This window comes from Callospermophilus lateralis, chromosome 7, assembly GCF_048772815.1.
Source record: "Callospermophilus lateralis isolate mCalLat2 chromosome 7, mCalLat2.hap1, whole genome shotgun sequence".
In the NCBI taxonomy this organism is placed as follows: domain Eukaryota; kingdom Metazoa; phylum Chordata; class Mammalia; order Rodentia; family Sciuridae; genus Callospermophilus; species Callospermophilus lateralis.
The window spans coordinates 93450432-93463266 of NC_135311.1; the positions used below are offsets into that span (position 1 = coordinate 93450432).

Below are 12835 nucleotides of genomic sequence, written 5' to 3' on the forward strand. Positions count from 1 at the left end.
ACATAATTGGATTTATAAAACATATGATAAATAATAAAATATTTTCACATTTCACTACTTTTTAAGATTTATCATCTGTAGAGTTCAAATTGCTAGATAATAACAACCCATTTTAAAGATATCTAAATCAAAGGCCAAAAAGCCAAGTAACATTTAAACTATGTACTAACATGTACTGGGTACAAAAATAATGTCTGCCATACGGTATTCATATTTCAGAAGTAACATTTCCTGGCCAAGCACTTTGTTATTCATATTGCCATACAGTTTTTTACTTGCTTAATATCATTTTTCATGTCATATACTGTTTCATTAAATATTAATAATATATATAATTCCTATTATGTTAAAGCATATTTACTTAAAAGCAACAAGTAAATTATTTAAAAAATTAACTACTAGAACAAAATATTCCTACTACTATTATTAGGTTCTGGATTCTTAACATAGAAACAAATTTCTCCAAATTTTGCCTTAATTTTTTTATGACTGGAAAATTAAATGGCTATTTTTATATTTATGGTTTAGCTTTATTATGAGTAAGATAATACAAAAGTACAGAATTCATTAAATGTTACTTTTTAAAAAATTGTATAAATTTTATTTACTCTTCATAAACAAAATGTGCTCAGATTTCCCACTAAATTAATAAAAGACCACACATTAAAAACATTATTTATATTTTAATAATGAAGTATATGACATAATATATAAATGTATATAAATTAAATAGATTTTAATTAGGTACATCAGTTAAACCAAATGACATTTAGTTAATAAATAAATAAAAGGCTAAATCGAAAATAATTCTTAGCTTGACAACACCAAGTGAAATTACCTACAAAATAAGGGAATATACACAACAATATAGCCATTCTTGATGTTCATTCAGAGGCATTACATGTTGACAAACCTGCATAAAAAAATATAGAAAACATTTAATTTTTTGTACTAATTTTCAATAGGACAATATTTCTATGCCTTATATAAAAATATCTCTGTGCCTTAGTCCCAGAAGGCTGGGCAGGATGATCAGCTCACAAGTTTTGAGACTAGCCTGGGCAACACAGCAAGACAACACAAAAACAAAACCTATGCAGATAAAATTCAATAATATTTGTCTAAGATCTATCAGAATAAAGTATAAAAGTCTACCTAACAAAGTACTTGTTAGTCTATATGTGTAATATGGATGAAGATAGGTGGTGGAATATGGAATAAATAATCCTTTCCTCACTAAGCATTTCTTCTTAAAATCTTTTTTTTGGGCCAGGGTACCAGGGATTAAACCCAGGGGCACTAGACCACTGAGCCATGTCCCCAGCCCTATTTTGTGTTTTATTTAGAGACAGGGTCTCATTGAGTTGCTTAGCTGAGGCTGGCTGAATCTGGTGGTGCTTTTTTTTTTTTTTTTTTTTTTTGCTGAGGCTGGCTATGAATTCAAAATTCTCCTGCCTCAGCCTCTCAAACCGCTGGGATTAAAGGCATGCACCACCACACCCAGCTCCTAAAATCTTAAATGGAGAAATATAAAAGATAATCTTTCTTTATGCTTTACCTTGAATCATTCTAGAATGTTTTAGAATTCCATGGATAGTATGGAGAAGAAAGGGTAAGAATAAACAATTATTTCTTTTGTTTCTTCACTAGAGCTTAGAAGTCTACTGATCTATCCTTGCCTTAGAATTCATGGCTAAATCAGAAATCCAGAATTTTGCTAATACCAGAACTATAGCTCATTCTTAGTCTTGATGTAGTGGCTTATCTAAAACTCAGAGGAATTTCTCTCTCAGGTAATCTCAGGAAATTTTAATGTAGATAAAAATATTTGAAGTTATTAAAATTCCTATTACTATCAATATTATCATTAATATTACTTTGCATTTTCTTATAGATGCTCAAAAGTGCTTGCGTGTATATCATTTTATTTTTACACAACATTGTGAAATACCTAAAACTAGTGATATTATTTTAATTTTACCTTTAAGGAGACTGAAACAGACACAATACATCAACTTCCCATAGCCATTCAACCAAATAGAGTTAATTAGAACCAAAGTCTTGTGTCTTTTGGATACAGGATGACACTAATGTGAATATTACACTTACAAAATAATTTTTCACTTCATCTCATATCTATATGTTTATTTATAGCATTAATAGCAAAAATCATTTTCAAGGAAATGGGACAAAAGCTTTGAGTAGAAAGTAATGCATTACCATTGTAGATTTTGGTGCCACTTCAACTGCAAACACATTGAGTCCTCTGTTGTTTATGCAGTTTTTACTCAGCTCATTGTTGATGTGAATAATCACTTTATTATCTGACTATAAAAAATTCATAAGTTGTTAGTTTTTCCTTTAATAAATTACACACATATGTAAACTTCAGAATAAATCCTGAAATTTTGTTGTAATATAATATGATCTATTACAAATTCATACAAACTAGCTCCACTGAATTTTGTATCCTCAGTCTTTCTAATCTGTCACCAACTATTTCCTCTTTTCTTTTAAATGTGACTTGGATATTCACTTATCTTCATTCCTAGGCCATTATATATATTAAGGCCATATTATCTTATCCTTGGTTTATTACAATAATAGTCTATATTTCTTTTACTTCTAGTTTTTCTGCCTTTCATTCACTCTGATACTATCTTCAAATTAGTATGCCTGAAACATCCATTAAATTGTGTTACTTCCTCATTCACTCATTCAATAAACATATTTATTTAATATTAGCTGTGTGTTAGGCACGGTTATAGGTTCTAGGTACACTGATATAAAAGATCCAATTCCTGAGATAGTTCATAGTCTAGGGAATACAAATAAAATAACAATTACAAAACATTTTGCTAAGACATATAACAGAGGTATTCCTAAAGAACTACAGAAACACAGAAAATCAACATTAGTATAGACTAGGTTTCTAGGAAGACTTTATGGAAGAAGTGACAATTGAGTTAAGAAAAATAATAATGGCCTCTAGGCTGGATAGGAAGCAAGATAAGGCAGAATGAAACTGATAAACAGAAGAGATGCAAGCCTCAAAATATTCTTCTGCTAAAGAGCCTGATCATTCCCTTATGATTGCTACAAAGTATTGTGTTAGACTATCTGGATTTATTTCTCAAGTCTTCTATTACTTAGCTATATAACCTTCTGCAAGTTACTTTATCTCCCTGTGCTTCAGGTTTCTGTGTGTAAAACAAGGATAGTACTTACCTCATAGGGTGTTGTGAGAAGTAAATGCTTTAATATATCTAAATACCTGGCACATGGTAGGCTCTAAAATATATTATTAACCATATTCTGGTAAAGGAAGTTTATTTAAATTTTCTTGAGGTAAAGAAATAGAGAGGTATGCAATGGTGGATAATATCAAAATAGAGAGAATGGGATAAGATATTGATTCCCTTCCATAGTTTTAATCCTAATGAAACACAGAAGGCAGAAAATGAAATATGCTGGATCTTAGGAACTTAAGACTTTATGATCCATTTGAAGACTGAAATTTACTAGTTGGAGACCCTAGCTTATTTCAAGTCCAAACTCCTCTATCTTGTTTTCATGATAATATATATATATATCTAGATCTACGTATCAATGTTATTTTCCTTCCTAGTTACTTCCAACAAAGTTGTCTGCTTCTACAAAGCAGCTATTCGCTTTTTCCTTTGTAATTCATACTGATTCTTCCTCATATTTCTCCTTACACTGTTTGTCTTGCTTCTATAGGTTGTCTCCTAGTGTATCTAAATTCTAGTCATCTACCAATGCTTAAATCCCACATGACAGTCCCCCTCATCATAATATTTCTTAACTTTTATAGTCCAAACTAAAAATAGCTATAAGAGATACACATAGAATAAAATTACTGTACATATAAACAGTAGTATATAATTTACCATTTAATTATTCTCTGATCTCTTTCAAAAATACTAATTTTGTCTTTCTAGCTAGCCCATAAACTCCTTGAAAGCAGAGACCATGTTTTGTAGACCCCAACAAACTAAACACTTTGTATTAGATTATGTTTTATCTTCATTGATTTCCAAATATTTTATTTTCCTATTTTAAAAGAGTGATCTCAAGTCTTTAAAAATCATAAGAATTATCATGGTCAATTCAATTTAAAAACCTCAAAAAAAAGAATATTTGTCCATTATAAGCATTATTAATATAGTGGGATATTTAATTACCATGTCAAAAATAAAGTAAGACAGAAGATAATATTAGCAAAATTTGTAGCAAAACATGGAGAACCACCTCATAATTGATACCTTATTTTCAATAACTGAGGTTATCCAGGTGTCACAATTATAAGTATGTATGATTATATTTTCATAGCCATCCATTACTTTGGTATCACCCTTGTTAAGGACAGATTTACAAATGGCCTTCTCAAGTTGCCCACTGCATCCCTCCATATGGACAGCTTTAATTCTTGGCTTGCATTTTTCTGCATAGACATCAATGACAAATGGACATGCCTGATAAGGAAGAAAAAGAAAATCTTGTTTTAGCCTTCTGCTAGAATTTAAAATAAATTACTTAATTTATTTTTCATATATTTATCATATGATTTCAGAAGATGCATTAAACTTTCTAGCTTTTCCTTCTGATAAACCTTAGAGAAAAATTTCAGTATTATGAATTGACAAAAAAGCATGAGATTCTAACTCTTTGGTAGCCTATTAACTGATATTGTTCATAGAAAAGGAAGGAAAAAGTTGAGCATGGTGGCATACGCCTGTAATCCTAGTGATTTGAGAGGCTAGAGCAAGAGGATTGCAAGTTCAAGCCACCCTGGGCAATTTAGCAATTCCCGGTCTCAAATAAAAAAGGGCTGGGGATGCAGGTGAGTGAAGAGTGCCCCAGGGTTCAATTCCCAGTACTGCAAAAACCAAACAAAAAATATCACCCCTAGTAAAACAATAATACCTCCATTAAGCCACAATACTACCTACCCCACCATTTGGCTAAGTCCTAATAACATCTTATTTAATTGCCTTTTCTAATGTTAAGGATACAGAAAGAATTTATCAAGGGTTCTGAAGAGATTATTATGTTTACAACTGAAATAGTGCATGGACATAGCATACTAAAAATATCTAAGGTAGAAAAATACATTTACAATTCAAACATAGCCCAGAACACCTATAAAATATGATATCTAAAAATATTTTCTGCAATTGGAATTGAGTTTTTCTAGTGTCTACCTTTAGTTTTTACAATGTGCTGCCTACATTAGCCTACAATGTGCTGCATACATTAGCCTTTGTCTCTCTATCTAACCCAGTCTCCAGCTCTGCTATGTTCCAACTATACTGATCTTTCAGATCCTAGAACAAATGAAGCTCATTTGTATATTAGGGACTTTGTACATAGTGTTTTCTCCATTTGGCAGATTCTTCTCATATGTTTTCATACGGGTACCTCATTCTCCTACTGGTTAAAGCTTAATAGCACTTCTGTAGAGAGATCTGCTCTGTTTTTCCAAGTTCCCTCATTTTCTCACTGTTTTCTTGTTCAGCTTCTGGCTTGGTTCTTTCAAAAACACTTTGGAGACAGTTGTGGTGGTGCATGCCTGTAATCTCAGCAGCTTGGGAGACTGAGGCAGGGGAATCACGAGTTCAAAGCCAGCCTCCGCAATTTAGCCAAACCCTGTCTCTAAATAAAATATAAAAAAGGGTTGGGGGACTGGGAATGTGGCTCAAGCGGTAGCGCGCTCACCTGGCATGCATGCGGCCCGGGTTTGATCCACAGCACCACATACAAAACAAAGATATGTTGTGTCTGCCGATAACTAAAAAATAAATATTAAAATTCTCTCTCTCTCTCCCTCTCTCTTTAAAAAAAAAAAAAGGGTTGGGGACATGGCTCAGTGGTTAAAAACCACCATCAGTCTCTGATGTAAAAAACCAACCAACCAACCAACCAAACAAACAAAAAAACACTTTAGAAATTATTTTATTTTTCTTCTAATTATTCTCTTTCTTGGAACAAAAATTCTATGTGGGCAGAAATTTTGAATATTTTACTCATTATCTCTTTCACAAATGAATCACATAGTAGATATTCAATAAATATTGAAAAAATGAATAAATTCACACATATCAATTATCTTTTGGGGGTAATAAAAGATAAAATTTCAAGTTAATTTGATGAATAACAACATAATTTTTTGTTATTATTATTATTTTTATTTATAGCACTGGGGATTAAACCGAGGCAAGCACTATACCACTGAACTACATCTGCAACCTGTAAAAGATTTTAATAACTCCAGACTTTGGATAATAAAGTCTCCCTTTTAAGAGAGACGGTAAGGGATAGGGGTGAGGTTCAGTGGTAAAGTGTACACTTAGCATACAGAAGGCCCTGAGTTTAATCCCTGGCACCAAATTAAAAACAAACAAACAAACCTGGGTTTATTAATCAGGTTTTTCCATTTATTCACTATGTGAGCTAGGGGAAGTCAATTCACTTCTGTGAGACTTAGTTTTTTCATTGAAAAAAAAAAGAAATAAATAGTATGTATTCTGCCAATGTTGTTGGAATAAAGCGATATGTATGAAAGTATTTTATGATGCAGAATTCCAAAAGAAAATATTATTTATAATAATCATAATGATGATGGTAGCATTTTAGAGGGTTAATTTATTTTTTCAGTACTGAATATATTCTGATAATATTCTGCCATTTAAAAAGTCTTGGTTATCAATTTTATTCAACAAAGTAGCAATATTTAAAGATTCACTGAAAGCAAATCATTTTTAAAGATCTTTGTTAAAACATTTTCTCTATAATTTTAAAAATAAAATATTATCACAACTAAAACAGCTGCTCTATATTTTTATTATTTTTTGTTTTAACCTTGCTCTTTTATTTACTTATTCTCTTTTTAATTTTTTTTAGTTGCAGTTGAACACAATACCTTTATTTTATTTAGTTATTTATTTTTATATGGTGCTAAGAATCAAACCTAGTGCCTCGCATGTGATAGGCAAGCACTCTACTGCTGAGCTACAACCCCAGCTCCTACTTATTCTCTTAATTCTACTAAATTAAGATTGGAAGCATGCAACAAACAAGAAGACTAACTATGAGTTGTTAATTATAAAACTTTTAACAATATATAAATAATAAGGAAGATAGAGAATACTGTAATAATAAAATCTAGATTATAGGATGCTACTTAAATTTAGCACAACAGTTAGCTCTCAGTTACCTGTTAGTCAAAATAAAAGTGAAATAAAAATATGATATATAGCATCTTATAATCTAACATATGAAGTAATTTTTCCAAATTCTGAATTCCAAAAGAAATTTATACTATAAAATTCTTTTTATAAAAAAAAAGAAATAGGGAAAAAAGGAAAACTAAACATGTTACCTTTTGCTTATGAACATTCAATGAAAGAACAGCTTACAAGTTATGGTGCTGGGGGAAAAAAAAAGTATGGTACTACAGGGGCAATGCCCTTTAGCAAGACCAATAAAAAGGTTATGTTTTCTTTGACAGGGATTCTGCTTTATGGGTTAATATAGGGAATTATATAATCTATAATTATATAATCTATAATTCTAAAATCTGAGTTGAAAATTTAATAAGAATAAAATAAAATAAAAAATGGTTGTGACTGTGGAGGGAAAGAATAAAAGACAAATTCAAAGTATATAGTAATTTGAAAGATTAAAACAAAAATAATTGTACTTGTCTTGGTTTACTAAGACCAGTTAATAATAAGATTCTAACAATCCTAAATCCTTTCCTAAAACTTATGACTAGCAATTTGTTTATTCTTTCTTTGTAACACAATACCTCTAAATTTGAGAGAATCTATTTCCAGACAAGATTTATTATAGTTCCTACAGATGTTCAAATTATAGCTCACATAGACATTAGATTACTTACATTATATGTGATTTGAGAAAATTACCAATGAAATCAGTATGGTTCCCAAATCACTATGGACAAAAGACTTCATAGACATATATCGATCCAACTAGAAGAGACTTTAAGATTACTGATTGTTTCTTTCTAGATTATCATAAATATTTCTTTTTTTGCAAACAGGAAAATGTAGGTTGAACACATGGAGGAATCATTGACTATCATAACCTATACATTAATTTAAGAGCCAAACAGTCTCCTTGTCTCAGAGCAATCACAAGCATTAACTAAATCAGTCAGTCAAAACATCTTGTATGAGTCAAAAAAGATCTCATACACAACCTTAAATCCAATGTGTCCACATGTATAAATCTCTGTCATTAATGGAAACCAGTCCCATTTCTTTTTCTTTCTTTCTGGCATTTTGTTTTGTTTTGTGCTGGGTATTGAACACAGGGTCATGCTAAACACATGTTCTACCATTGAGCTATACACTCAGCCTAGTATGGAATTTTCCACTTGTGGTATCATGTCAGTCCATAAAAATGTTTCAGAGCCAAGTATGGTGGTGCATGCCAGCAACTGAGGAGGTTGAGGCAGGGAAATTCCAAGTTTGAAGTTAGACTGGGTAACTTAGCCAGACCCTGTGTCTCAGAATAAAAAAGATCTGGGGATACAGCTCATTGGTAGAGAGTCCAATACCAATACCCAAAACAAAAAGCAAAACAGATTAGTGATGTTCAACCTACATATTATAATAAGTTATGTGAATGTGATCTCTCTAGCTCAAAAAAACTTTATTGTCCTATACTCACCCTTCTTGTGTTGATGTGAGATGATATAATACCTACTTGATGAGATAAAGTGAAATGAATGATATAAGTGTTGTAACATAGCCTTAGGCTACTGAATAAGGGTTACCTGAACACAAGCATTGTGATACAGGGACAATCCCTCTTTAACTAAGACGGCTACTAAATTATCCCCTTGTATAAACATGTATATGCTAGGCAAAGGGATAATTCACATCCCAGGAAAATACAGGATCTGGTAAGGTTTTATCACACTGCTCAGAATAGCATGCAGATTAAAGCTTAGGATGACAGATGACCATAGCTAACAAACCTCAGATAATGGGAGACTACTACAAACTCCTTTGGGAAAAAAACCTCCTGAAGATCCCATCCATAGAGGTTACACCACTCTTAGTGGTTTTCAAGTTGCCTGCTTTTGGTTAACAATAATTACCACAGATAGCTTATGACCCATTTGCATTATATAACCCAAGGGACCAACCAATGCTAATAGTGAGATTAGATTAACACTACAAGTAAAAAGATCTACAGTAATTTAAAGAGGCAAATACTAGTAATGGAACCACCATTTTATCCTTTTATCCTATCCTTGATATATATCCACAGGAGTTAAAACCAGCATACTATGGTGACACAACCATATTAATGTTCATAGCAGCACAATTCACAATAGCTAAGCTTTGGAACCAACTTAGATGCTCATCAATAGATGAATGAATAAATAAAAAGTGGTATATATTCACAATGGAATATTACTCAGACATAAAGAAGAATGACTTTATGACTTTCACCGGTAAATGGATGGATCTGGAGACTATCATGCCAAGTGAAAGAAGCCAATCCCCCAAATTTCTAATGTTCTGCTATGTGGATGCTAACCCACAACAAGGTCAGGGGGAGAGAAGAACAAAAGTTCTTCTAGACAAAGGGGAATAAAAGGTAGGGAGGGAGAATAGGAAAGGAAAGATAATCTGTACATATATGAATATACCACAGTGAATCTCAACATTGGGTACATCCACATGACTGGGATCCTAATTAAAATAAGATATATTTCATGCTTATATAAATACCTCAAAATAGATTCTACTATCATATATAATTTAAAAGAATAAATAAAAAATTTAAAGAGAGGTAACTACAAAAGACTATACAAAGTAAACTCAATGAATCTTTAGTACTTGTTTCCCTGGCCACATTTAAAAAACCTGGGGTCATAATCTAGGAGTGCCCTCCAGTCGTTTCTTATAATATTTATATTTGTTTGTCTCAGAGTTTTTAAACGATTGACCAGAGTCTTAAGATGATTCTGCATAGTCACTATGCCAACAGATGATTCACATATAATAGGATGAAATCCCAATCAATGCACAAACTAAGTCAGATCTCCACGTATAAAATCTTGCTAAAGAGTTTTAATCAGCAGCAGTTGGGTGAATCTTTGATAGTTTCTTCTACAGTTTTAGAAGGATATATATCAAAAGGGGAAACTGAAAATAAAAAAGTTCTCACAACTTCAGAAAAAAAATGATTATTCTGTTGTCTCAGTTAATATTATCCATGAGAACTGTTGTTAACCTGTTTAATTAATCAGAAATAACGCTTACTTCAGTGAACACACTTTAATAAAGCAACCAGTGTTAGCTCCTCACTTTTTCAAGTCAGGCAGTCAGGGACAAATTCACACCAGTAAGCGCTAACCAATCAACAGTTTCACGCAAGTAACCATATTTCCCCAGATGCTGTCAATTTAAAAGCTAGACAACCCCTGAATTTCACGTCTCCCCCAAAACCTAAGTTAAATAAAATATGCATTCTACTATGTGGAGCAACTGTGTGCCTACATAGAAATCCCTTATAGTAAGCAATAAATATAGCTTTGTCTTTTTATTTCAGTTATTGAGTGGCGATATCATTTTTTATACTCTCCACTGTATGTAATTTTCTTGCCTTTTAAATTTTAAACAATGTAAATATATTACCTATTCGATATATAAAATTTAAATTAAAAATTTTAGAACTGGGGTTGTGGCTCAGTGGTAGAATGCTTGCTTAGCACATGTGAAGCCCTGGGTTCGATTCTCAGCACCGCATATAAATAAATAAAATAAGGGTCTATTGACAATTAAAAAATATTTAAACAAAAAAATTTATCTAATAAATCTTTCATGTCTATAATTTCAAAGGTAAATTACATTAATAAATGCTTTTATAAATTTTAAATTGCTCAATTTCTCTATTAGATAAAAGCATGTGTAGCAGAATCAATATTGTTCATAGATTAGATACTGATCTTATACTATGGTTAAAATGCCAGACTAAATGAATGTTAGATTAAGGTAATGTATAAGGGTTAAGGCTGTAGCTCAGTGGTCAAGTTCTTAACTAGAGTATGAGAAGCCCTGGGTTGAACCCCAGCACTGGAGGGAAAAAAAAATTAAAGTAGGATATAGAGTTACTGTTACCGTTTGTCTCCTATTACTAAAAATGGCAAAACAAAACAAAATAAAACAAAAAATCCCAAATAAAAAATAACAACAAAACCCCTAGGAAACAGGCTTATAAGTGATGTTGAATGATGTCAAAACTAGGAATTAAACCAAAGTTTCAATGCACCTAAAATTTTAAATTTGTCAACATTAGTCTTGCCCTCTAGATTCACATATGGAAAAGAACTATTTTTTTTTTATTTTAAGAGTATAAACAAATGTATTGTTGCCTAATATGGCCTGAAACTCTTAAATTCTGTATTTTAAATCTAATGCAGATAGAACTCAAGAAGGAAGGCTTAATTTTTGTAACTCCTCAGGTTTATTGTCTTATTTAACTTTTATACTTATCATGTTATTAATAATGATGATCACAGCTGATAATATAACATATTTAGTGCTTTATATGAGCCAGTAACAGTTCCAGGTGTTTTACAAATATTAACCCAAGTACCATTTATAAAAAGATCAGAATTCCAAGTTCTTCTATAAACACATTCTCCTTATTCTAAGCCTTTATTCTGTTAAAGCAGAGTTTTGCTATATAAAAGAGACTTTAGCAACTCAAATAGCCATCTCCAATTAAAGAGTGTATTTTTTAATTACTAATTTTTTTCTACATATCATGCTCAAAACTCTTGTGTCTCTGAATTATTTAATTGTTTACAGTAACTAAAATTTAGGCAAGAATGGAACTAGCAGAAACATACCGCTATACCTATGATTCATTCATATGCAACTAAAATTCAAGGATTTCAGTGGCCAATTCAAAAGTTGTGTGTCAGGAAAAAGTTCAAGGGGTAAAATATTATGAACACTTAAACCTATCAGCAAAACTTTTAAGAATGCTTTACCTCTGTCAACTCGAGAGCTTTATTGTAGCCCATTGAGTGTAGAGTTACCCAAAGATCACGAGGATCTCCTTCTTGATCATTGGCCTCCATTAGATTCAAATCCATAAATCCCTGTCTTGTTAGTTCATTCTTCCTTGTATCGAAATTCTCTGTTAAAACAACCAAAAATATTTTCTTACATAATTCAAAAATTCATATTTTTAATAATATGTCTATATTATTCTTCATTAATGCTTATCTTAAAGGTGATTTTAGGAATCTGTAAGCAGTCTACAAGTAGAATGTTTGAAAACATGCTTTAGGAGCTAACCTTCTTATCTTCCTGTGACTCAGAATTGGTACTATCATGGAACATGATTTTTTTCAACAAATTCTGAAATTATAAATAGTGCAAATGTATTCTAAAATTAGAAAAAAAAATGTAACTTTTCTGGATAAATTCCAAATTACCTATTTACAGTTCCTAATGATAGTTAAAAATCAAAATGTTTCATCATGTATATTTTCCTCTTAAGCCTAGCAGAACTTGAAGGAATTTGATATAAGATCGTTCAAACTACTAGGGTTTCAAAAAGTGATATGGGCATAGTGCCAGACTTAAGGAAATTACTATATTCCTAATTCATCTAATTTTAAGTGAATTTTCACTTGGCCATTGTAAGACTATTAGATAAAGGGGAACTAATTTTCCTATGCAAGTATGCCCATTTTAACATTATTTCTTAGAAAATTAAATGTACCTGTAAGTATCTAGATATGTTTAATTCCTGAATT

At 31.4% G+C, this 12835-nt stretch overlaps 1 protein-coding gene across 6 annotated transcripts in view; it reads right to left on the reverse strand.

The window, feature by feature from the left end:
- Positions 1 to 751: 751 nt before the first annotated feature.
- Efcab7 (EF-hand calcium binding domain 7) overlaps positions 752 to 12835 on the reverse strand; it is a 53180-nt gene continuing 41096 nt past the window's right edge. For 5 of the 6 annotated variants that reach the window (XM_076860252.2, XM_076860250.2, XM_076860254.2 and 2 more), the window contains 4 exons: positions 12062 to 12210; positions 4287 to 4496; positions 2221 to 2328; positions 752 to 913 (listed from right to left, as the gene is read on the reverse strand). In XM_076860252.2, the coding sequence (XP_076716367.2) occupies positions 839 to 913; positions 2221 to 2328; positions 4287 to 4496; positions 12062 to 12210 (542 nt within the window). In that variant the 3' untranslated portion in view covers positions 752 to 838. The remainder of the gene's footprint in view (positions 914 to 2220; positions 2329 to 4286; positions 4497 to 12061; positions 12211 to 12835) is intronic. The other variant, XM_076860253.2, reaches the window with a different exon arrangement.